This window comes from Eretmochelys imbricata, chromosome 3, assembly GCF_965152235.1.
Source record: "Eretmochelys imbricata isolate rEreImb1 chromosome 3, rEreImb1.hap1, whole genome shotgun sequence".
Lineage (NCBI taxonomy): Eukaryota > Metazoa > Chordata > Testudines > Cheloniidae > Eretmochelys > Eretmochelys imbricata.
Genome location: NC_135574.1, coordinates 158,639,396 through 158,667,147, shown reverse-complemented (window position 1 = coordinate 158,667,147; position 27,752 = coordinate 158,639,396). Strand labels below are relative to the sequence as shown.

Sequence of the window (27,752 nt, the reverse complement as noted above, 5' to 3'; positions counted from 1 at the left end):
GTTTTTTAAAATTGATCATATTATCATAAATATTTGGAAGTAAGTCAAAGATGCTATATGGTACATATCTGGGTGTAAGGGATTCAACTATATACATCAGTTCTAGTTTCCTTAATAGCATGCTGGTGAGAATGTTGAGCTTTTTTACCATGAGACCATAGTTTGTCTGTTTTGGAAAGGATTAATTAAATATATTACATAGATGGTGCCAAAAATATTTGTGATGCCAATATTTTCTCTCTTTTAATCTATTTCATTAAATTTGCTGTATTTAATACATACATTTTATTTAGCAAAAACAAATCAGTTATTTTAGCCCTTTGTATAATTTTAATTTCTTGTCCTTTGGTTGAGCTCTGAACTGTTCAGTAGTAAAATGCTTAAGAAACATATACTTGGTAGATATGTGTTAAAAACATTGACGTTTTCAGCCTCTTTTTGGCCCGTACTTTTTATTAAGAGACAAAACTTACTGCTACTTTTCTTCTTTTAAAACTGTATATTATTAGAGAATATTGGAAGCTTTGCTTCTATGATCTAAAAAGCCTCAGAAAATGTTTACAAACATCACTGGAAAACTGATACGTGAGATGTTGACCTTTATTCATAAAACAGTAATACACCAAGGATGCAATGCTGCAAAGTGTTGAGCATCCTCAACTCCCTTTGAATCGGACTTCAGAATACAGTAGAACCTCTGAGTTACAAACACTTCGGGAATGGAGATTGTTCATAACTCTGAAATGTTCTGAACAAACTCCGAACAAAACATTATGGTTGTTCTTTTAAAAGTCTACAAGTGAACACTGACTTAATACAACTTTGAAATATTATTATGCAGAAGAAAAATGCTGCTTTTAACCATCTTAACTTCAATGACACAAGCACAGAAACAATTTCCTTGCCTTGTCAAATCTTTGTTTAAACTTTCCCTTTATTTTTTAGTAGTTTACATTTAACACTGTTCTGTATTTGCTTTTTATTTTATTTTATTTTATTTTATTGTCTCTGCTACTGCCTGATTGTGTACTTCCGGATACAAATGAGGTGTGTAGTTGACTGGTCAGTTCATAACTATGGTGTTCATAACTTTGAGGTTCTACTGTACTTAATATCTTACCGGAGGTTTTCAGTATCTCACAGCATCAGGTCTTATTTTCTCATATCTATCTTTTTATTCTTCATGTGTATGGTCAACCATTACAGTAGCTGTCTACTGAAATGAAAAAGAAAGAATGCCCTCTTTTACATGGCAAATTACATGTATACAAGTTATAAAAGAGAGTGTATAAGGTAATCAGATGCATTAATTTAAAATAGCTGAATGAATTACATAACTATTTCAGAACAAGTAATTAGTATAGCAAATGGGAAATCTCACAATGAAGATTCTCACATCTGATTTAAAAAATATAGATGGGATTAGCACAGAAACATGTTGGGTGTGCATAGAGATGCCGTGCAGGCAACCCAGGATTAGAACCAAGTGGCCGTTCAGAGAAAGATTTTTTTTTTTTTTTGGTTTCCAAAAGTAAGAATTCATGTCCCCCTGCTGTAAAGCTCTGGGTACCAGCTGAGCCACGTACGTAATTTTCTTTCTTTGGTAAAAGGAAAATGCTGTTGCAGAGTGGCTTTCTAACAATGGAAGTAGTGACTGAGATTATGGAAGATAGAGAATGGGCAAACTGCACTTAATGTGTTCAATTCTAATTTCACATTGCCCTCCTAATTTTCAAAATGTAACAAGTGTGCTCCATCATTCTCCTTCCTACTCAGCACTTGTTTTGGTGTCACTCTTTTACTTCTGCTCCCTCTGTCTGGAACTCTTCCCTTCACCCGTACCAATTGCTTTGGCATTTTCAGTTTCACCTTAAACAAATAATTTTCTTGAGTTCATAATTGAGTCACTATAAAACACTTTGGAGTATTAGGCCACATTCAGCCCTTGAGTAATTTCATAGGCTTGTGGAGTTGGACCCATTTTTACATGCCGAGATGGGTGGTTTTTCTGAAAGTAGTAGAATTTGTATAGTTTTTCTATAGGTACATAGGCTGAATTTTCCACACTGCATGTAGAATAAAAAACAAACTATAGTGAATATATTGTAATAAATTATTATTCTACAAGGGCTTATATGTGACCATTTCACTTCAGGTGTGTGCATGCCAATGCATTGAAGCCAGAGATATTTTCCCCATAATTGTACCATTAGGGTAGCGCATGCGCCCTCAGCATTCTTGTACTTCCTGCTGAAGTTATAAAGAGGCACAAATACCCCTACCCTCCACGTTTGTTTCTTCCTGCTCATGGTTCGTAATCAGAGCATAAGTCTTAATCACACTCTTTTCCCTTTCTCTTATCGGAGAATTTTTTCTACAAATTATTCTCTGTCTTCCGGAATGGAAGCTGCTTTGCATTCCCCTTAAAATCCAGCTGCTCAGTACATGGCGGTTCAGACTCCACACTGTCCAGGAGCACACCATCAGACTTGACAGTATCCCCTTGCCAGAGGGAGTTGAAGAGAAGATGCCATTATCCTTCTCCGGTGCCAGATTTTACTTTTGGAATCAAAGTGTCAGGACATTCAGGCTATTTTTAAAAATTTCCTCATCTCCAAATTTTCTTATTAAATGTTTATCTTCCACATTTTATTCTGAGTCATTGTGGGGATGCTTGGATATGTAAATTGGTATGATAAGTCTTCAATTCCCAATGGCTCAGCTGATTATTTTAGGAGATTTTAATGCTCGAATAGGTCCCCCAACAAACACAGTATCAAGGGAAGAAAACACTGAAGAGACTTTAACTCCTGCCCTGTGCTAAGAATTTTCAATGCTAAAATAATATTGCAGATGCTCTATGGGGCCAAAATTTGGTGTAGAGGCCAAATTTCAGCCTTAGTATTTTTGAGGAGATTTTTAATTCTCCCAGTTTCTACCCCTGCCTCATTTTTACATGCCTAGATGGGTGTTTTTTCTGAAAGTAGTAGAATTTGTATAGATTTTCTTAAATTTTGGTCTAAGATCTGTACTCTTCCAAATTATAGATTGGTTTGTATTTGCCTTCAGGAGGTGGAGGAACAACCTGGGTACTCCTTATTTTCATGGTATAAGACCATCCATATTATTATAGTTAGGTTTGGTTTTTCTGTTACTCCTTTGCAATATGTTTTAACCAGTGTAATCAACTCAGAATGACAGATGTTACCCAGAAGAAGATACGGCTATGATTCCTGATTTTAACTTTGCCTTTGGGTTTTCTACTTTGAAGATTGCCCATGTTTTTAACTATATTTGAATTATCAAATCCTCATTTATGTAAGATACATACTCTGTTAAGATTCCAGATCATGGAAACTGCTGTCCTTAAAGGCAGATATGAAAAAGTTCCTTCACATCTTCTTTTTTGCTCATCTGGAGCATTGGAAGATCTACCTCATTATAGAATGATTATAGAATTTTTGGACTGTAGAATTTTCCAGCTGCTGAAAGCAAGAATTTAACCTTTTTTGCTTAATAAAAAAAAAGAATTTTTATCGCCATCTCTAAAGATAATGATTTTAGTATTTTCACAGTCCACAGTAGTAATTAAATCAATGGGAATTTTTGCCCTATTAGCATTGTACCAAAGAAGAGAGTTTTTATTAAGTTCTGACTGGCATTTTAATATACGGATATTGCTGCTGTTTTAGATTGTGTATATTTTTCTTTCTGTATTTGCAAAAGACGTATGTCATATGCAATCTAGTAAAACTGAAGAGAATGCTGCCCTCAAAGGATGTGAAATTGACAAAAACTTTCCCCGAGGCTGCCCAGGATGCACTGACTCTGTCTTAGCCTCCCTGCCAGCTCTAGGGCTGTAGAAGCAGAGAACAGGCACTCAGCCTCCCTGCCTCCCCCTCCAGATCTGGGACCAGAGAGACATCGAGTTGGGAGAGGTGGGGAGGCTGAGCATCCCCTAGTTCTGCAGCTGGAGAAGCTGAGCACTCCAGCTCTATGCCTCTCCAGCCTGGAACTGGTCTTGGGGGTGGAAGGGAGGCTAAGCACCCCAGTTCTTTGCTTCGGTTTTTTGAGTATTATACTGATCTTGAATAAGTAATAAATAACATACAATGTAGTATGTTAACATTTTATTGTAACTTTGCCCTAATAAAAAGTTTTTTTACAAAGTCTTATGAAATTTTGTCCTGATTCAGGATGAACGTACATACCCACTGCTGTCAAGCAGGTTTGTGCTTGGCACACCTGAACCATGCCACTGCTGCTGGTACCTGTGCTACCACAGCTACATTACTATTTATATTTGCATTAGCTCAATGAGAGCTAGCACAAGTATATGTGTGCAAACTGGGTCTCACACCCCTAGCTCCTAGTACAGATGTAGCCTAAATGTCAACATTGTTCACTATTTCACTGTTCTTTGAAGCATGTATAAAAGAAGAGGAAGTATCGTACCGTTAAGATTTCCACAATTTATTCCAGTTTCTCAAAGTATAGATTGTACCTGTCCCCTCCCCCACAAGCTGCTTGGGAAGAAGACGTATGGAAAATGTTTACATTAAAATTATATCTACGTTGCAAAAGAAAAGGTGTGCAAAGACACGGCAACTCTGCTTTTAGCTCAGTTTTAGCAACTTGAGTGAACGTTTGTAGGGCAGCCTTGGGTTGAACTTGAGCTGCTAAAAGTTGAGCTTCTGTGTCTTCACTGTTATTTTAAACCTGCGTTAACTAACCTGAGTTAGGAACTCACTGGGGTTTTTTTGTTTGTTTGTTAGTTTTTACTTTGCAGTGTAGGCATAACCTAAGCGAAGGAGGCCTTTAAAAAATGCGGACTGGTTGTAAGGGAATGCAGTTTGTTTAATTTTCCTGAAGGGGGGCTCAGCTTTCAAATGTTTGGGAATACTTCCCTAATTGTAAATGTGAAGAGTGATGATTTAGAAATGTAAAGGGTGAATCAGACCTAAGGTGAGGTTACTTCTCTCCTTTTAGAATCATTTATAAAAATTTGTCCATCAAAAACCATTTTTCAAAAATATGCTTTCAACAACTTTTATGTCTATGGGGATGACCTTATTCATACACTATTATTTTAATGTTTCAAGAAAAGTATCATATCTGCTCTAAAACAGTATTCTTTCCCTTAGGCCATGGGAAAACTCTGTGTGGTTTTTAATTGTTTTGAAGGTTTGGATTATCAGGTAAGGCATGTTATGTTCTTCATCTCAAATAACTTAGCAGGATAGTATTGCAAAGCAGAATAAATGTAATTCCCCGTGAAATGACAGTACAATAACAAAGTTCATCCGCTACTTACTGCAGGTATAAAGATAAGACTGCCAGTGCCATTTGCTCTTTTGGGTTTTTAATTCACCAACAGACTGGTGTTATAAATTGCTAAGGAATATATCTAAATAATAATTTAGAACGTCTCTGTCAATATCCGAGCTTTTTAAGACTGTGTCTCACCTATTATAATTTAGCTTTCAAAAGGAAAAATATTTCATGTTTTTCCTGTTAGTTCTATCCTACAACTATAGTACATTTCTGTTTTGAAAACTATGATTATGATAATAATACAAGGTTGTTTTGTTTTTTTAAGGAAAAATGAATGCAGTTAAATTTAGAGATGGGGTCAGGGAGCTGTGTGCAAATCTAGATCCAGAATATGTTTAGATTAGGGTCAGAGAATACGTTTAATCTATTTTTCTGCTCCCTTGAGTAAATAAGATGATTTCTTTCTCTTTTTACTCTCACTCTCTTGTGCTTAAAGGACATTGCAGTTTTTCAAGAATCAGTATTACAAAAATCATCTAAAGCTTCAGCTATTGATACTAATTTCTGTTTGTTTTTTTTCCCTTAAGATGGTAGGAAAATTCTTCTGTGGACTAGTTCAGTCTGGAACATGGTGTTGTTTTGATGAGTTCAATCGCATAGATATAGAAGTTCTGTCTGTAATTGCTTCACAAATTCAGACAATCAAGGCAGCAAAAGATAGTCATGTTATCAGGTATTTGTTTTCATTTCCTTGATTCTTTTGCAAGTAATAGTGCCTTATAGAACTGGCTATTTACTGCTTTAGCTCTAGAAAGGCACTTGAATTTCTTACACCTGTTCCACAGTATGGTTGATCCTGTGCTGATGATAACCAGATTTAAACATTCCTAGCAGGGTTAGGATGGTTTCTCTTAAGCAGTGTGGGCAAGGTTTGTTTTTTTGGTTTGCTAAGAACAATGTTACGATTGTGCCTCAAACTATTGTATAGTTTACCTTGAAGGAGTTAGTTTATATTATGATTGAGTGAGCAGAGAATGGGGCAGAGGGAAATCCTTGTATACCTTGTTCAGAGGACAAGTTCTGCTAGCAACAAACAGAAAACCTAAATATCTGTTCGGCTTCCCCACACTCCGAAAAAGGAAACAGAAAGCGAAATCATGCCCTCATCCCCTCCATAGGTACATAAAGGCCCTAAATGCACTCAAATCACTTAGGTTCTGCTACATGTGAGTGAGGAAGAGGAAACTGTGGAGGGGTTGCACAAGAGGAGGACGCTGTACCCTCATTATAGCAGTGCTTGGTAGTAGCTCTCTCTGGAGCAGTGTGGAGGGGAGGATGTTTGAGCCAGGAGGGTAATGGGAGAGTTGTTGTGTGACCAGGTCCTTGACTGTGTAAATCCACTGACCAAAACGCTTATTGTATGTATGCATGAATGCAGAGGCTACAGCCATTACTATAGGTCATAGTCTGCAGTAATTGATGCACTGGCCTTTCCTTCCCTACAATGGAGGATTTTCACGCTCACAGAGATTCTCTGTGAAAGGCCCATTTACTTGTGCTTTGCACTTTGTTCAAGATTTGTCCCAAAGTCATTCATCTTTGTCTTCCCTCTTTCCCTCATAATTTTGCTTTGTTTTTATGCATTTTAGGGCTTCTGTGTCTTTTTAATATTTGTATACACATTATACAGTAGTATTATCCAGTTAAAATTTGCAGAAAACATTCCCCCCCCTCTTTTTTTTTTTTGGTAAATAACTAATAATGTGCTTTATAACATAGATTTGTGCTGGAAGGAAAAGAAATCCGTATCAATACATCCTGTGGAATCTTTATTACCATGAATCCTGGGTAAGTGACAATAAAAGATAGACTTGTTTGAGAATGCCGAAGCATGAGCTTCAAAATTCCCCTTTGATGCCTCATACAGATTAAACTCTAGGCTGCTTTTTGACATTAGTTTATCTTCCAGATCAGTTAGAATATTTGGCTGTTTAGTAACTAAAAAGTTACTCTCTTTTTTTCTGTAACTTGTTCCAGGACCCAAAAGGAATGATGAGACTGTTTTTCCTAATTTATGGTCATCATCTGTCCCTTAAGGCTCGGCATGTTGCTTTCTAACATATTTGCTCAAAATGAAGAGACCAAATTATTTTTCCTCTTTTTTTCCAATATATTTTTTGTACTTTCTATGTTATGAATTCATCATTTCTTTCCTCCCCATTTCCCTCTCCCTCTTTATAGTCATAACATTTGTAACTTTTCCCCTGTCAAATGGGTTTATAGCTATAGAGTAGTATTTGCCTCCTCTGCTCTTCCCCTCTTATCAGGCTGTTGGCAAGTCATGTGATTCTTCCTTTATAAAATCTCTGAAAATCTGTTTTTTCTTCATCATCCTTACACCCTAGTCTGTGCGTTGGTAACCCCTTGTCTCAGCTACCGAAACCCCCGGGGTAGTCAGTATGGAGGCTGTGGGCCAAATCTGGACTGCCAGATGCTTTTGAACAGAACCAGAAATATTTTTATTTATTTATCATTATTGTTGTTGTTTTTATTATTTTCTCTGGAGTCTGGACCTTGACTATACCTTGACCATAAAAATTGGACCTTGACAAAAACGGAATTGACTTACTCCTGTTTACTCCATGGCCTCCCTGGCTTGTCCCCTTGCATCCCTGCAATCTATTCAAGACACTGCTGCCATAATTATCTTCCTCTCTGGCCACTATTGTTGACACTCCCATGTTTAAATCCCTGCATATTGGGTTCCAGTCATTTATCACCTGAAATCTGAGTTGCTTGTCCTCCATTTCAGCCTTCTGTGTCTGTACTTCTCAGATCTTATTTCTACTTACCTCTCCTCTTATTGTCTGCTTTTCTCTCAAGTCACCTGCCTAGCTGCTGGTTTGGTGTTCTTCTCCAACTTCAATCCTCCTTCCTTATTGTCACAGATCTGGCTGAGTTCCCGCTGTTGGACACTCACTAGACTGCTATGAGGAAACCTAAATGTTGAATCCAATTTGTCTTTAGCTTGCTGGGGCTGGGCAGAGTTTAGTCCCTGTTGTGGCTTTGGGCACACACTCCCGGTGCAGACCTCAGGTCTGACTCACCTTTTGTCTATGGGGACCCTGATGTCCCAGTTCCGTAGGCCCTGAAAATTTAGTGTCCCATTTCCCCTGTGCCTCTACAGCAGCTTTTGCAGATTCCCTAGAATGCCAGCAAAGGTGTGAGTCTTCTGGCTTAGTTTTCCTCTCAGGAGTACATGATAGTGAAAGCCAGCCAATAGATAGACTTTGCACAGGATTCTATTACATATTTTCTCTTTACTTAGTAACATGAGAAATACACAGATCTATATAAAATAATTAACACACCTGTACACATATCCGTGCCTTAGCATCCTCTTCCGCTGGAGAGTTCTTTGGGCTTGTTTAGAAACCTACTGTCAGTATTTGTGCCATAAGTGCCCCCTTCCCCCAAAGCACAGCCACAGGTTATTGCCCAAAGGCTAATGCCCAGACACTTAATGGGTCATTGGACAGGATAGATGACAGGTGCCCCTCACAGGGCCCAGTAGTGGTAAGTCCGTAATGTTAAATGCCCTGCTAAGCCCAAACCAGTGCAGGAACTTGGGCCCAGTGAAACTTAGAAAGAAGACACAAAGGCTGGTAAACAACAAGGATCAGATGCAATTGTCTGCTACTCCTGTGGACAACAGCGACATAGATTTTGTGACTGCCCATCCATAGAGTGTAACTTTATTCACATGTGGACAAGAGAAAATAGGGAATAGAGAAAAGCCCTAGGAAAACTCACAATTCCAGTAGAGGCAAATGGCCAAAAAACACTGGCTCCTAATACTTGGGGTATGACCAGAAATTTTTCTGGGAGCGGATAGTGGGAACAGTAGGGAATTTAGTGGCAGGGGGTGGGAATCCCCATTATACATTCATGGAGAATTTTTACAGTAACCCAGCATTACAGTAAAATTGGCTGCTGTTGGGAACCAGGGAGAGATGAAGGTATGCATGACCCCATTAACTCAGTAATATACTGTCTTGCACTGTTCAAGACCCTTTTTTGAGCAATGCAAGTTTATTAGTTCGTTCACCATTTCATCAACGGAAAGTGGATATACACCAGCCTTTGTACACCTGAGCAGATTTACCAAGCACTTCAGGCAAACTCACTGGTAAAAGATAAAGAGTCAAACAATTTATTGACTGCAAAAGATAGATTTTAAATGATTATAAGTGATTATAAGTCTGAGTGGTTACCAAAAACAAAAAATATAAGCATGCAGTCTAAACCTTAACCCTTATCACACTGGACAGTATTTAGATCAAGCAATGTTCTCACCCCACTGGATCTTACAGTCCTTAATACACAGGTTTGTCTCTTAAACCTGGGCCAGTCTCCTCCATTAAAATCTTCTTTCTTCTCAGTGTCCTTGTCGCTTGCAGCATAGGTGGGGGAAGGAGAAAAGGCAAAGCATCGGACCACTGTGTTCCGTTTTATACCCTTAGTTCATGTGCTTGGAGAACATAAGTCCAGGCATGTCAGGTGGGCATTGTTGAGTCACCAGGCAAGATTGAGCAGTTCCCCGGGTGAGGCCTTGTGCAAGCGAGTCATTGCATTGTAGCTCCCTTGCTGGACAATGGCTGTTGATGGTTGTTTGACACCTGCCTGGGCATTGGTCAATCCAGGCAAGGCAGAAGATGCCAAGGAATGTTCTTCCATGAGTCCAGATGAGACACTCACCACTGCAACTGGACTCAGAGAGGCTCAGATTTCTGTGTGGAGCAAAGCAATGACATGAGACTTTGAGTCAGACCTTCGAACAAGTAGCAATGATCAATAAGGAGAGGATGTGGACCTCTTGAAGGCACAACAGTGCCCCCTCCTTGTCCTCAAGATGGACTGATTCTATCACATAGACCAAGACAAGAAGATGCAGGAGATCCATACACATTTACTAGTACCATGGTTATATCATTAGCTTCTTCATCTGCAATTCCTTGTGTGGGACACCTGGAGAAAGATAAGACTCAGTCTAGGTATCCTCAAAAAAGTTGGGAATGTTTGTACATCATGTCCCAGCTGCCAGTTTGTGTCCACTGACGGAGTCCCATGGGATCCAGTAGTATCCCTTCCCTTGATGGAGGCCCCCTTTGAACAAATAGGAGTCAACCAGATAAGCCCCCTAGAGAACAGTGCCTCTGTACAACAATTATATACTTATCATAGACTATGCCACCTGATACTTGGAAGCCATACCACTCTGATCCACAAACACCAAGACTATTGCTAACAAGCTGCAGAAGGTCTTCTCATGGGTAGGCATCCCCAAAGAGATCCCGATAGACCGGGAACTAATTTCATATTCTGGATGAAGAGAGAAGTCTGCACTGATATATTGAAAGTCAAAGTGCTGTGCACATCTGTGTACTATCCACAGACAGATGGCCTTTGTTAAAATGTTTAAACAGACATTAAAGAAAATACTCAAGAAATTCATCATCCAGGACCCTTGACAATGGGACCAACTACTCCCAGTCCTGCTCTTTGTCATCAGGGAAGTACCACAAGCCTCAACACGATTTTCTGCATTTGAACTGTTGTATGGACAAAAGCCAAGAGGCATACTAGACCTAGTGCAGGAGACATGGGAAAGCCAGGCTCCAAGATACAAAAACCTTGTACAATGTGTCTTAAAGTTATGTGAGAGACTGGGAACTGTGGGTCCCTACACTCAAAAAAAACCCAAAACCAAAACAAAAAAACCCCACACCTTTGAAGAAGTGCAGGAATGGCAATGACAGTATTATAATAAAGGGGCTCACCCATACACCTTCCAGCTAGGTGACCAAATTCTGGTGCTTCTTCCAAACTCAGAATCAAAGTAGATAGCCAAGTGACAAGGACCTCATTCGGTAATGAAGACGGTAGGAAGCATGGAGTATTTAACAACTGGGGGCGGGGGCGGGGAAATGTCAGCAAATTTACCATATAAATGTGCAGAAGCCAGGGAAGGCCTCTTTGTCATGCTGTACCCTGAGGACCCAAAACTAGGACCCCAAATTAATTAGTACCTGAAACAAACTTAGAGCCTCTCAGAGAGAACCTAAACTAGGAGCCAAAGGAGCAGACATCTCAACTGGTGGCCACATTTACAAAGGTGTTTTTAGCCCACCCCAGGAATATGTCCATTGCACACTATCTTTATTAATACTGAGCCCAGTAAAGTAATACAGAAGGGGCTCTGACCAGTCCCCAACAAACTGAGAGGAGAAGTTGAGAGAGAGTTCAAGGCCATATTAGAACTTGGGATAACAGAGGAATCCCAAAGTGACTGGAGGAGTCCAGTTATGCTGGTCCCAAAGCCAGATGGCATTGTGTTTTTGTACAGACCTCAGAAAAGTGAGTGCAATTTCAAAATTTGATGCCCAGTTTCATAATGTGATGCCTACCCTATGCTTTGGGTGGATGAACTCTTAGACTGGTTAGGAGAAGCCCAGTGCATCACAACTCTGGATTTGGCAAAGGGGTACTAGTAAATTCCCTTAACACCTGACTTTGAAGAGAAGATGGCTTTTTCCACGCTACTCAGCTGATTCCATTTTAAAATGATGTCCTTCAGGTTGCATGGAGCGGTGGCTACTTTTCAACGGTTGATGGAGCCACTACTCCAATCTCATAATCAATATGTGGTGGCATTCCTCAGAAATGTAGTCATTTCTAGGAAAGATTGGAATTCCCATCTGGACAAAGTATCCACTGTCCTTCAAGCACTGCGGGAAGCCAGGTTGATGGCCAACCTTGCCAAGTGCACAGAAAGTAAATGGGAAGTCCATTACTCGGGATACTTGGTCCGTGGCAGGTAAGACTGCCCCTTGTTGGATAAGGTCCATGTGTTACAGGTCTACAAAACTTCCACCATTAAAATGCAAATATGGGCCTTCCTAGGATGCCAATCTGTGAAAGATACTTTCAAGACCTGAAAGACACATCCTGCAGACACCCAGTGTAGTATAGCCTGAACTTCAAGAAGTAATTTGTCTTGAAAATAATTGCCTCCAAAATAGGTCAAGGAGCGGTCTCCATTCCCAGGAGGGACAGGAGAAGAACACCTGGTAGTGTACCTCAGCCAGAAGCTCATTTTTTTGAGAGGTATATTCGGTGATAGAGAAGGAATGTTTGGCTACCAAGTGGTTGATAGAGAACCTATAGTACTACTTCCTGGGGAACGAACTCACGTTGGTTAGCAATCATTCCCTGTTGTGCTGGCTGAATGTAATGAAATAGACCAGTGGTTCTCAAACTGTGGGTTGGGACCCCATTTTAATGGGGTCACCAGGGCTGGCTTAGACTTGCTGTGCCCAGAACCAAAGCCCACAGGTTACAGGCCCCCTGCCCACACACACATACACACTGGGGGCTCGGGCTGGCTCAGGCTTCAACCTCCCTCTTGGGGTCGTGTAGTAATTTTTATTGTCTGAAGGAGTTCACAGTACAATGAAGTTTGAGAACCCCTGAAATAGACAAACCCTAGGATCATGCAGTAGTATCTATCGTTGCAACCATATGCCTTTTGGATACAAGCACCAGGCAGGAAAATTGCATCACAATACAGATTTTCTGTCAAGAGAAGTAGGCCTTGCGGATTCAGCCTTGAGAGGGAGGATTTGTGATGAGGTTTACAACTCCCATACAGAACATAGGCAGAAGAGAGAAGAAAAACTATGCTGATCACACCATTTATGGAGACCAGCACAGCTTGAACCAGTAAAGAAAACAAGCCCAGCTATAAAAGAAGAACAGAGAATAAGGGAGGCAGAAGGGTTTGAATGAAACAGGGTGAACAATCTAACATCAGGCTGTCTTTAGGGAACACCTGAGAAGCAGAGGAAGACTGCAAGCCCTGGAACATAAAAGCTGCGTGATTCATTTTATGTTAAATTGGTGGACTGGACTAATTGGACTTGAATAGAGAAAAGCCAGTTTGGCAGGAGCTGGACCACAAAGGAAAGGAAACTGCACGCCCCATTATATGTTTTCATTATGCTCACCTTTAGTTGTATAATTACATACCTTTTTTCCACATGATGCTTGCCTTATTTAGTGTACAAGATAGATGATATTCCAGGGATATTCAATATTTCTTTTTATCCTTATCATTCAATGTGTGGTCCCATATTATGGAAACCATTCAAATCCTGCAGTGACTATAGAATTATTAATCACTGAGGTGTCCAAAATTAATGGAGATTTTAATGGTTTTTTGCCTTAATCTCATTTCATTATTTGTGAAAACCCTCCTAATCTCTCAGAGATGTTGTTGAAGATAAATTCATCAATGTTTATTAGTTCAGATAAGCAATGATGAGAATGATAGAAAAGCCCAAAAAAAGATTAATAATTCTTTATTCATTGCAGGGTTTGGGTGACCTCCAGTAAATGAAGAATGGGCCCACGTGTTAAATAATGAGGATAAAAAGAAGTATTGAATATTTGCCTCATTTCCTGAACATTATTCATCTTATGCACTGAATGAAGCAGGGATCCAGGGGAAAATACTATGTGATAATGTAATAAGACTGTCATAATGCCGTCATTTCTTTTCAGAAGTCTGTTTTTCTTGCTCCGTTACAAGCAGTCAGAAGAAATTATACATTTAAGAAGTACTGGTGATAAATGTTATATGTTCCTTGGGTGAAGGGAGAAGCATATGTCTGCGCCTTCGAAACCTGGCTGTGGGGACAGAAAAGGACTGGTAGTGAGAGACAAATGTACTTCTTTCTGCCTCCTATGCAACAGTATTCTTGTTTTAGCTGAGCCAAAAGGAACCTTTTTCAGTCTCTGAATCATTAATTTTTGTGTTACTGAAAGTTAGTCCAGAATTACAGTATGGATTGAGTGAAGGGTCATGAATTAAAGATGGACAGCCATTCTCAACTCAATGTTCTGTCTTCAGAAAACACATTTGCTATTGATCCACATTTTGTTATGTGCATTCATCCCCATGTGTTTTGATGGCGCATGCTAACTCAGATTGGTCAGATTATTGTAGTAACAGCTGGAATGGGTGTTTTGTCCTGTATAGGTTTAATGGGCAGCCTGTTGTTATAGTGCAAGTACTATTTCTCTTTACAGCAAGATTCCTTGGTTTTATTGTTAAAGTGTAGGCATAAGAAAAGAAAAAATGTAAATGTTTACCATCTTTTCACGTACAGTGATTATGCTGATCCATAGAATAAAAGTTTAGGGATGTGTCTGCATATGAGATTTATGAATATAGCTCCTATATGCATTAATAGGAATTTTATATCAAATCCTGAGAGGTACTGAATGCCAGCTGAACACACACAATGAAGGCAAGAGGAGGTGCAGGTGTCTGAATCTGCATAAGTCTTACACTCTTCTAAAAGAGAATGGAAGCATATCTGTAGATAATTAATTATCTCCTGCCTGTTTTTATACCAAAACTAATGATTGTGCATGCATGCATTTGTATTTATTCAAAACATCTAAACTTAAGGGAAATTGTTATAACCTGGCAATCCTAAAATAAATTATCTGCTGTGGACTAAATAAAATGTGTTGATGTAAGCAATAAAACTTCGCTGTTTAATTCCCTTAGGATAATACCAAAATATTTTATGTAATTAAAATATCTAAGTACTGTACCTATACTATAACTTTTTTGTGTTTCTTACTATTCTAACTCCCAGATAATTAATACAGATGTAACTTTTGAAGTCTTGAGTCATTTTCTTCTTCTTCACCAGCTACAAAGGCCGTGTAGAACTCCCAGACAATTTAAAATCTCTATTTCGACCTGTCTCAATGATGGTACCAGATTATCAACTCATTGCTGAAGTAATGTTATTTTCAGAAGGTTTCAAATCAGCAAAGTCACTCTCTGGGAAATTGGTCAATCTTTACCAGTTGGCTTGTAATCAGCTGTCACAACAGGTAAAATATAATTTTCAGAATTAGAGAGAGACAAGAGGTAATATCTTTTATTGGACCAGCTTCTGTTGGTTAGAGAGACAAGCTTTTGACGTACACAGAGCTCTTCTTCAGGTCTGGGAAACCTACTCAGAGTGACACAGTTAAATACAAGGTGGAACAGATTGTTTAGCATAAGTAGTCAACACATATTTCAAGGGACCATTTGATGTGAAGTGGCCCATTAACACCCCTTCAGTCACTGGAGGGGATGGGGAACGGGAGGTGGAAAGGCAGCTGCGGGGCATTGTTAGTGGTTTATATAGTAAGTATATAGTTCCAGGGACAACTTTTGCCTTTGTCTGCATCCAAGCAATCCCGCTGAGTTTCTTGTTCTCAAGTGCGTATGTCAATTTATGTCTGATATTCTTTAAGAAATTGTTATGTTCTTTTAGCCTTGTTAAGGAAATATATTTAATGTTTTCTAGGATCATTATGATTTTGGTATGAGAGCCATAAAGACAGTGTTATTGAGGGCTGGACAGAAGAAAAAAGAATTAAAAATACAGTGAGTAAGAGTCTAAATCTCTCCCACACTATATTACTAAAATTTAGGTCTTTATTATGGTGTCTTAACAAGCAAAATAACACACAATCTCACAACTAAAGTGTTGTGAGCAGAGAATCTTTAACAAGAGTATTGACTTACACACTGACATCACCAGCCCAGTAGATTTTAGTATGTCTCATCACAAGATGGAAGTTGGAGGACTGAGGAGCTCTGTTATAATCATTACCCTAAACAAACAAAAATGTAAAATTGCTTTAAAAATGTGCAAAAGACTTAATCGATGATAGTTACATTGAAGACTCCAGCTTTAAAAACAATCAAGATCAATATTAACTCCATTGGTAAAACCTTGATTTGGCATCACATACTGCTTATGAGCGAGCACAGAGGTGCAGTTAGAGGTTTTTATTTTGTATGTTGATACAAAGCCTTGGTAGTGGTGCAACCTACTTTCAAACAGCTAGATTTTAAGTATTAAACTTCCAGAACAGTGAATTGCTGAACACCCTCAACTCCTGTTAGCATCAGCATGTGCTTGGTAGCACCTAGGTGTCCACAGTGTCTTGTAGTTTGGGTTTGTAAAAAGAATGTGGTGCATTTCTGTCCAGGAAGAGATAGCAGACAACCAGAAGCAGACATTATCTGTTGTACTTTACTTACATTCACATGTTCAGAGTTACATCAGGGAGATAAAGAGCCAAATTCTTTCATGATATAACTTCACTGAAGATAATGAGGGTACACCATGGATGAATCTGGTCCAAAGTGTTTAGCAGCTGTTGTTATGCACATGTGGGAATTTACATATGTGTATATATTGTGACAGGGTCCGGCCAGATGGCTACAGGAGAGTAATAGAAGGCAGATATATTAGTCCCAGGCTAAGTAGGTCCCTTTTCCCTGGGTAAGTTAACAGAGAAGGTTCCAGAACAATCAGGAACCTTCTGGAGACAATTAAGACAGGCTGATTAGAACACCTGCAGCCAGTCAAGAAGCTGCTAGAATTAATTAAGGCAGGCTAATCAGGGCACCTGGGTTTTAAAAAGGAGCTCACTTTAGTTTGTGGTGTGTGTGTGAGGAGCTGAGAGCAAGAGGCACTAGGAGCTGAGAGTGAGAACATGGACTGTTAGAGGACTGAGGTGTACAAGCATTATCAGACACCAGGAGGAAGGTCCTATGGTGGGGATAAAGAAGGTGTTGGGAGGAGGCCATGGGGAAGTAGTCCAGGGAGTTGTAGCTGTCACACAGCTGTTCCAGGAGGCACTCTAGACAGCTGCATTCCACAGGGCCCTGGGCTGGAACCCGGAGTAGAGGGAGAGCCCAGGTTCCCACCAAATCCTCCCAACTCCTGGTCAGACACAGGAGGAGTCAATCTGGACTGTGGGTTCAGAAAAACGGCCAAGCTGTGGGCTGCCGTGAAGCTCCAAGGCAAGCAAATCCAGCAATAAGCACAAGATCCACCAAGGTAGAGGAGGAACTTTGTCACAATATATAAATAGTATAGACAAACCCATTTCCTGTATGGCTTGTGTTATCACTTAATTTATATAGAAAGTATATTTCCAAACATTTTCTAGGCTTCACTCCCTCTGTTTGCACCTGCTGTTTTCATTCCCTTGTTCAAATAGACCAATATTTTCCCACTCCCAACTGCTAACTTCTCATCTCCTCCAAAACCCTTGGCTATACCCACTCTTCCAACTGGTGACAGGTTTCAGAGTGGTAGCCATGTTAGTCTGTATCAGCAAAAACAATGAGGAGTCCTTGTGGCACCTTAGAGAAAAACCTAGAAAAGTCTACTCTAATTCCGGGTACAACACGTGGAATTCATCGGCGCACAATTGGATGCCATACAAGCCAGAGCCTTCCTACCACCTCACAGATTCTCCGCTATACTAGATCTGATATCCAATGTATAGGTCTGCCCCAGACATAGGCGTTGATTCCGTGGCTGCTGCAGGGCTGGAGCACCCATGGGGAAAATTAGCAGATGCTCTGCCCTCACTGGCAGCCAAGCTCTCCCTGTCCCCACTCCTCCACCTCCCAGCGCTTCCCACCTGCTGCCTAACAGCTGTTTGGCGGTGCTTAGGACTTTCCAGTGGGGAGTGGGGGAGGAGCAGGGACGTGGCATGCTCAGAGAAGGAGGTGGAGAGAAGCAGGGCAAGGGTGGGGACTTGGGGGAAGGGGGTGGAATGGGGGCGGGGCTGGGGTGGGAAAAGGCAGGGTGGGGCAGGGACTTTGGGGAAGGGGTGGAATGGGGGTGGGGCAAGGGCGGTGCAGGGGTAGGAAGAGGCAGGGCAGGGGTGGGACCAGGAGCTCGGGGTTGGGAGGGGTCAAGCACTCACCGGGCAGAGGGGAAGTCGGTGTCTATGGCTCCAGATCTCTGCCAGAATGTGCCTGCAACTTCTAGGCCACATGGCAGCAGCCACTTTCGTGATCAGACACAAAAGACTATACATGTGGTGTCTTCAGGTGTGGCTCCATACAGTATCTCTTCCCCACAAACACAGCTTCCACAAACTTTTATCCATGCCGATGAGAATCAAGGACTCACTACTTTGGTGTATGCAGCCCAACAATGTCTGTGTCTGTGTCGGAGTTCCTTTCCTCTAACCACCACCGACCATGATTCTAACAACTGATGCCTCCCTAATCGGTTGGGGAGCACATCTCCACAATCACATAGTGAGGGCAGTTGGTCGTTAACTGAATCTACTCTACACATCAACCTTCTTGAACTACGAGCGGTGCACAAAGCCTGCCATGTTTCCTCCCTCTCCTCAAACATCACACCATCAGAGTCCTGATGGACAATCTTGCCCGCAGAGCAAGATCCCATTCTTTATGTTCGGAGGCACTCAAAGTGTGGAACAGGTGTATCCAACATAACATCACCATTTCAGCAGCGTACCTCCCTGGACACCATGAATGCATTGAGCAGGAGATTCTCCCATGATTACGAGTGGGAGCTGGACATGCAAGCCTGTCAGCCCATCTTCAACCAATGGGGATGTCTTACATAGATCTGTTTGCTACTCTGCAAAATACTCATTGCCCTCAATTCTATTCCAAAGCAGGACTGGAACACAGATTATTGGGAGACACATTCCTTATCACATGGTATGTATCACTCCTCTATGCCTTCCTTCCTTTGGCCCTCCTATTCTTTTTACTTTGCAAAATACAGGAGGACTGAGCTCCCATCATTCTTAGAGCTCCAACATGGCCATAACAGGTCTAGTATACTTACCTCCTTCACATATAGTATGTCAGCCGATCTCTCTCCGTCCAACACCACAGTCCTTCCACAAGACGCATCCTCCGTCCCAATCCACAGATGCTCCACCTCAAGTCCTGGCTCCTACGTGGTTCTGGAATTCGGAAATAAGCTGTTTGTGTGCAGTCAAACAGATACTTTTTAATAGCAGGCATGATATAATTAGATGCACGTACATTTACAAATGGACTAGATTTCAATGCTGGTGTGCCTCCCACCAAGTTGACGCAGCACGTGCTCAGCTACCACTTATCCTGGACTACATGTTATACCTTAAACAATCAGGATTATCTACCAGCTCTGTTCAGGTTAACATGGTGGCAATCACTACTTTTCACTGCCACATAGATGGCTATTCCATCTTCACAAACCTGCTCACAAAACGCTTTCTGGAGGGTCTCCAAAATCTTTATTCCCACATACGAGACCTGACCCCTGCCTGAGACCTCATCCTCATCCTATGTTCTCTGACTAGACCCTCATTTGAACCAGTGGCGACCTGTTCTTACCTGCATCTATCAATGAAAATGTCCTTTCTTGTCGCCATCATTGCTGCCCGATGAGTGGGCAAAATCACGGTCCTTATGGCATATCCACCATACACACTGTTGCACAAAGACAAAGTTACCCTATGCCCACATTCAAGATTGCTACCTAAGGTTCCATCATCTTTCCACCTCAAACAACTAATACACCTTCCTTGCTTCTTCCCAAAGTGTCGTCATAACCAACAGAAGGCAGCTCTACGTACCCTAGACGTAAGACGAGCATTAGTGTTTTATTTGGACAGGACTAAACATTTCCAAAAATCACCATGATTATTCTTCTCAACCACCAAAAGATCCAAGACACAGCCATCTCTTAACAATGCCTTTCCAAGTGGATCTCACAGTGTATACATTTATTTTACGAACTCCACCACAGACAACCTCCTACCACAATTACAACACGTTCCACAAGTTCATTTTCCATATTGATAGCTTTTCTGAATAATGTCCGCATTGGTGACATTTGTAAAGCTGCCAAATGGGTATCAACAGACAGTTTCACCCAGCACTACTCTATTACGCACAATGGCACAGCAGACACTCTCCTAGGACATGCTGTCCTATCATAGGCAATACATGTCGCTCCGAAGCCCCAGCTGTCCATTTAGGGGCACTGCTTTCTAGTCACCAACAGTGGAGCACCCATAGGGACATTACTCGAAGAAGAAGAGAAGGTTACTCACCCTGTGCAGTAACTGAGGTTTTGCAGGATGTGTCCTCCTACAGGTGCTCCACTACCCCCTCTTCCCCTCTGCTTCAGAGCCTAAAACATATGCTCTGTGGCTGAGAAGGAACTGGAGGTGGTCAGACTGCACAGCGCTGTATATAAGGCCCACTCACAGCATGAGAGTGGGGAAATGTGCGTATGTGGTCTAATGGACATGGCTGATGAAGATCTCTGACCCCAGGTGCAGGGGGTGCTGTCCTACCTACAGTGGAGCACCAAGAGTGGGAGTCATCTCGAAGAACTCAGTTACTGCACAAGGTGAGTTAACCTTCTCTTGACCAACTTTCCAGATCTGTTTTGATATTCTTAATCAAATTAGTATAATTAATATTATTTAAGGTGTGTCGTCTTTTAGAAATGTGTATTCCTAGGTATCTTAGAATCATAGAATATCAGGGTTGGAAGGGACCTTAGGAGGTCATCTAGTCCAACCCCCTGCTCAAAAGCAGGACCCATCCCCAATTAAATCATCCCAGCCAGGGCTTTGTCAAGCCTGACCTTAAAAACTTCCAAGGAAGGAGATTCCACCACCTCCCTAGGCAATGCATTCCAGTGTTTCACCACCCTCCTAGTGAAAAAGTTTTTCCTAATATCCAACCTAAACCTCCCCCACTGCAACTTGAGACCATTACTCCTTGTCCTGTCCTCTTCCACCACTGAGAATAGTCTAGAACCATCCTCTCTGGAACCACTTCTCAGGTAGTTGAAAGCAGCTATCAAATCCCCCCTCATTCTTCTCTTCCGCAGACTAAACAATCCCAGTTCCCTCAGCCTCTCCTCATAAGTCATGTGTTCCAGACCCCTAATCATTTTTGTTGCCCTTTGCTGGACTCTTTCCAGTTTATCCACATCCTTCTTGTAGTGTGGGGCCCAAAACTGGACACACTACTCCAGATGAGGCCTCACCAATGTCGAATAGAGGGGGACGATCACGTCCCTTGATCTGCTCGCTATGCCCCTACTTATACATCCCAAAATGCCATTGGCCTTCTTGGCAACAAGGGCACACTGCTGACTCATATCCAGCTTCTCGTCCACTGTCACCCCTAGGTCCTTTTCTGCAGAACTGCTGCCTAGCCATTCGGTCCCTAGTCTGTAGCTGTGCATTGGGTTCTTCCGTCCTAAGTGCAGGACCCTGCACTTATCCTTATTGAACCTCATCAGATTTCTTTTGGCCCAATCCTCCAATTTGTCTAGGGCCCTCTGTATCCTATCCCTGCCCTCCAGCGTATCTACCACTCCTCCCAGTTTAGTATCATCCGCAAATTTGCTGAGAGTGCAATCCACACCATCCTCCAGATCATTTATGAAGATATTGAACAAAACCGGCCCCAGGACCGACCCCTGGGGCACTCCACTTGACACCGGCTGCCAACTAGACATGGAGCCATTGATCACTATTGATCTTATTGAAGTAGTTACCCATTTGTTTTTTATATTTATCTTTTCTATCTTTCTATAGATCAGAGCCCACACCTACATCCAGAACTTCTGACTTGTCACAGTTTATTTTAAATCCTGACACTGTCAAATTTTTAGATTTCCTCTTGCACTTCTTATAGTATGTGAACAGGATTCATAGCAAATACCATGACGTTGTCTGCGTATAAGGTTGATTTGCATTCCCTGTTTCCTATTGTAATTCCATTTATATTAGGATTATTGGTGACTGAACAGGCCAATCATTTGCCCAATCAATCAGCAATGTTCGCTAGTCATTGCTAGCGATAGACTACCAATATTGTTGATTGACTGGGCAAATGACTCTGTAGCAGGTTGGTCACCCTGCTCCTGCCCTGAGGGGCTTCAAACAGCCTAGGAGAGAGCTGTGGCTGGGGGCAAGCAGCTCCCAGGCTGATTGGGGAAAGCAGGCTCAGCTGTGGCCACACTCCAATCAGGGCTCAGCTGGCCCTTATAAGAGGGCAGTGGGCCAGGAGCAGACAGAGTCTCCTCTAGCTGTGGAGCGAGATGGGCCTGGCTGCTGGGGAGCATGAGAAGGTACCTGGAGTGGAGCCAGGGCTGGGGGAAGGCCAGAGGAGCTGGGGAGCAGCTTGTCCGTCTCTACAAGTATCTGAGATTTTTTTTTGTTAGCTCATTGAAGATACAGTTAATTGTTATATTAGTTATGCCCTAAAAAAATTACAGTATTCTGGATGAAATCCACCAGGGCATGGGGATTTACCATTTTTAAGGGACTTAATAACCTCTAGATCGTCCTCTGATTTAATATCTTGCTCCAGGGCTTCTAGGTCAGGGGTTCTAGATTTGGTATATCAGCTTTAGCTAAATATTCCTCTATCAGCTTATGGTCAACTGACTCCAAGGAGTAAAGTCTCCTATAGAAGTTTGCAAAAGTCTCACATATACCTTTTGGGCCAGTTGCCAGTTTATATGGAGCTTTCCAGACTGGAGGTATAATTTTGCTTCCTTTTAAATTTTTAGTCTATTAGCTAGTAATTTATCAATTTTTGTTAATCTTTTTGTAATATAGGTGTTTTGTGTATCTAATTGCCAGTTCAGATTTTTCGGTTTGGAGCGAATGTAACTTGCTTCTGACCTCTTGTTTGTTTTCTGCGATTGAGTTTTCTGGTGTAACTTAAATTTTTCAGCCTTGTTGACCAATGTTTACATTTCCACTTTTCTAACATAGAATTTTTTGTTAATTACGATGCCCCAATAACTGCTTTCAAGATATCCTACAGAGTGCTTTTTTAAATCTAGTCAGCATTGTTTTCCTTAAAATATTGCTTATTTTCGTGTCTGATATCTTCAACTCTTTTCTTGTCATCCCATAGAAGTGAGATGTTTAATCTCCATTTTTTCATTTTAGTGTGTCTTTCCACTGTCATATAAGAAGCCAAACTAATGCATGATATCATTGAGATGCCTCCTTGCAGTGGAGTGGACACCGCTTGGAGTCACACAAATACGTTTATTCATTAGATAGAAAATCAGGAGCAGAATTAATCTGTCCTTTATTATACTACCTCTCTGATCAATCTAACCAGGGATCTGGATACAATTATAATCATATCCAATAATAATATCTCCTTCTCTAAAATCTTCTAGTGTCCGAGATAACTTTCTGAAAAAAGGCATTTGACCTTGATTAGGGGCATAAATACTTCCTAACATTAGTATTCTATCACCGATTGTACCTTTAACTAGACATTTGCCTTCATTATCTATATATTTATCATTTACTTTGTAAGGTATATGTTTGGCAATAATGATTTCTACTCCTCTTTTATTGATATTCCTGGAGAAATATAAGGAGTTTGGAACCAGTTACCTTTGATGTGTTTATTATGTTCCTCCGTAAGGTGCATTTCTTGTTTCTTTAAAAAAAAAGTCCCATGTATCTGGGGCCTCAGCTTTAATAGCTTGAAAAGCTTCTCTTTCTGTCTTTCTTTCTTTCTAACTGCTGTTAAGACCATGTTATAGAACTGGATTGTATTAGCCATGATAAGGCCCACATGACATTCTAATAAGCAAACTCGGGAAATGTGGTCTAGATGAAATTACCAAAACATGGTGCACAACTGGTTGAAAAACCGTTCTCAGAGTAATTATTAATGGTTTGCTGTCAAACCGGGACATCTAGTAGGGTCCTGCTCAGATCAGTCCTGGCTTGGGTACTATTCAGTATTTTCATTAATGACTTGACAATAGAGCAGAGAGTATGCTTATAAAGTTTACAGATGGCACCAAGCTAGAAGGGGTTGCAAGTCTTTTAGAGGATTAGAATTCAAACTGACCTTGATTAATTGGAGAACTGGTGTAAAATCAGCAAGATGAAATTCAATAAAAAAAAGTGTAAAGTACTACATTTAGGAAGGAAAAATCAAATCCCCAAGTACAAAATGGGAAATAATAGGCTAGACTGAAAAGAATCTGGGGGTTTGGTGGGTCACAATTTGAATATGAGACAATGTCTTGCAGTTGTAAAAAAGGCAGATATTCTGGGGTGGATTAACTGTAGTGTTATATGTTAGACATGAGAGGTAATTGTTCTGCTCTGCTTGGTGCTGATGAGGCTTCATATGAAGTATTGTTTCCAGTTTTGGATGCCACACTTTCAAGTGTGGGCAAATTCAAGTGTGCCCAGAAGACAGCAACAAAAATGATAAAAGACTTAGAAAACATGACTGATAAGGAAAGGTTAAAAAAAACTAGGGATGTTTAGTTTTGAGAAAAGACTGAGGGGGAGACCTGATATGTGTACAAATATGTTATAACCAGGATGGTGATCAATTGTTGTCCTACTGTCAATGGACACGGAGAAGAAATAATTAGTTTAATTGTAGCAAAGGGGAGTGAGGTTAGATATAAGGAAAATCTTTCTAACTGTAAAGGGTAGTTATATACTGGAATAGGCTTCCAAAGGAGGTTGTGCAATCCCCCTCATAGGAGGCTTTTACGAATAGGTTAGCCAAACACCTGTCAGGGATAGTCTAGGTATACTTGGTCCTACCTTAGCACAGGGAGATGGACTAGATGACCTCTTGAGATCCCGTCCAGCCCTACATTTCTATGATTGTTGTTTTAATATACTGTGACTTGAATTCCTGTTTTACTGTATTCATTTGCCTTTTTTCCCTCCTGTTGAATAGATTTTATATGAATTTACTACTCATGGGCCTGGATCCAACTTTTATTGAAGTCAATGAGAATCTTTTATTTTATTTCAGAGTTGGATTGGGTCCCAAATGAGAAAAGTGAGCAAAATTATGTTCCAAAGTGAAATTCAAATTAAATAAACAAGTTTGATCTCACTTTGTCCTTCCAAACTCTTTTCTGTACAAAAATGTGATTATTTCCAAAATATCTGCTAAAATATACAGTGTGATGCACAATTATAAATAAATTAGAAACTGAGAATGATATTCTCCCAAGGTGTAAGACAGGTAGAACCATATATTAAATATTATTGGGTTGACATGTTTTTATAATTTTTCTAGAAATTATGATACTTGTGTTCCTGCAGAAGAAGAAGCTCTCATTATAATCAATTCAGTGAAAGAAGCTAATTTACCCAAGTTTCTGGCAGAAGATGTTCCTCTGTTTGAGAACATTATGGCAGATCTGTTCCCAGGAATTACAGTTCCAAGAATAAACACTCTCAAACTAGAGGTAATAAAATGAATAGGGCTTTTCAGGGATAGTGATTGACAACTTAAATGTCACTGTTTTGTTTTAATAAAGAAAGGGATAAAAAATCTTTAATGGTTCAAAAGTTCTTAAATTTTTTATTAAGGGAGAAACCCTGATATGCAGCAAATCAAAGTGATGTGGCTTGATGGAGGAGAGTTCTCCAGTGGCCAGGGAAATAGCATCCTTCCCCTCTCTACCGTAGGCCATGGAGCCACTATGCAACTCCTGAAGACTCAGTCCTGACCCACTTCACACAGATACATTTGAACCAGAGATCTCCAGTCCCAGATCTGCTGATTTATCTTCCATCCTTCACAGCCCCATGGAGACCAGGGAGTGGAGGCCTCCTGTGCAAGTTCCCCTCATCTGTGTTCTGTGCAGTGGAACATGTTCCACTATCTATTGGGCCCTATGTGTCTGCAGAGGAAAGGGGAAGCAGAGTTTTCCCTTAACATTTGTTGTCTGTAGTCCAGTTATTTCAGTTGTCTAAAGAAAAAATGTTTTAAAAGTAAGTCAGATTTACTTTTTTTGTCTTTTGTGTTAATTTCACATGTTGATATAAAATAGCATGGGATTTCTATTAAAGGTGGAATTTCTAGTTTGTTTGAGAGAAACCTTTAGAGTTTCTTCCTCTTCATTTGTTGAAATTTGCCCAAAGATCTGAACACTATAGAGTCTTTTCAAGTCTTGGTGGTCATGTGTAGCTGGAATTTTTGTGTGTATTGAAGAGAAAATGGCTCTCTGTCCAGCCTTCATGAACGAATATCCCTTGATTATCTTGAGATCTCTTGTGAGACTCTTGGGCCTGATTTTCCCACTACTTAAGCAATATGCAAGTCTTTGCAGTTTGAGGACCTAACTTTAAGCAGGCAACGTGTCCAACTGACTTCAGTTAAATTAAGCACTTACATAAGTCTTTGCAGGATTGGGACCTTACACTGATATATACTGAGAATAATTCTGTTTATGTAAAATCAGTCTGAGATTCCTCAAGCCCATTATTTATAAGGATTTTACAGAAAAGAGCAAGCCATAACAGTGTCATAAAGGATTTAAAAGTTCTTCAAGTTCCCTGTGAGTGCTCCACTTAAGGTGTTGGTGCGTCCCGGCACCGCAGTTCGGAGATTTTCGGTAACAGTACCTGGTGGGACGTGCGTGCACGGTAGCCGTCTCGCGGTGCTGTTGGCAATTCAACTCATGCTCACGAGTCCCAACCCGCTCAGATCCTTCTCAACCGTCCTTGGCTGCAGACGGAGCACCAACAGCAGTGTCACAGAACCATAAGTGTTAAAAATAGTTATTAGTTAAGTTAGTCCTCAGTAGTTACTCATTGTTGAACTGGGTTTCTCCTTCTTTTTCTAGCCAGTTAAACTTAAAACAAACAAACAAAAAAACCACCCCTTCCTAGGGGTTTTTTCCCTCTATTTCCTTCAGTTATCCCACGACCAAAATTGGACTCTGAAAATGCTAGCCTCTCTTGAGTTTAAAAGATGTACTTCTTGTAAGGACGCAATACCCACCTCCGACGGACACTCACAATGAATTTGCTGCTTAGGAAAGGAACACGTTCCTCAGAAATGCTCCCACTGCAGTAATCTTAAAGCCAGAGCAAGGAGAGACAGGGATCTCCAACTTAAAATGATTCTTACAGAGAAATCCCTAACACCACCGTCCGCTCCGGCAACAACCCCATTGGGGGATTCGCCAGGCACCTCCTCCCTGGACAGAGCAAGTACTCTCTCCTCCACAAGGCGAGGAAGACATCTCCTGCTGATGGAGAACTGTTGAAGAGAAAATGGTCTCTAGCAAGATTGCCACCCATGATGCCGACAGCCAGCAGGGTGAGCATGTTTGATTCACTGAGCACCTCCGGCACTGCCCGTACTGGGACCTCTGCTGGCAGAGATAAGGAGTCAAGTTGCAGGCATAAATCAACTTCCTCCACAGCACCAAGTACTCCAAGGAAGGACACAGTGCCGACAATGCCTCAGCTCGCTATGCCACTCCAATGGTGCTGCATACTCCTGAACCGATACCTGACCGTACTAAGTTGGCACCGGCAAAGGCCACACACAGGCAGATGGGATCAATCTCCCAGGCTTCTACACATAAGAACATGGCACTGCTGCCCTTGGCACTGTGCTCCCTCACTAAAGTGGCCGATATCAGAATCTCATCCACACCGGGATCACCGATACTCGGCACTGATGGTTCTCCGGTGCCAATTGCACCGGTGCAACCAGAATCACCAAA

General features: G+C 41.1%; 1 protein-coding gene across 1 annotated transcript in view; it reads left to right on the top strand.

Annotated features, from left to right (window-relative positions):
• DNAH14 (dynein axonemal heavy chain 14) overlaps positions 1–27,752 on the top strand; it is a 448,557-nt gene that overhangs the window by 164,030 nt on the left and 256,775 nt on the right. The window contains 6 exon segments of the mRNA XM_077812193.1: positions 5,145–5,198; positions 5,862–6,007; positions 7,054–7,122; positions 15,060–15,246; positions 15,711–15,790; positions 25,307–25,478. Coding sequence (XP_077668319.1) covers positions 5,145–5,198; positions 5,862–6,007; positions 7,054–7,122; positions 15,060–15,246; positions 15,711–15,790; positions 25,307–25,478 — 708 coding nt within the window.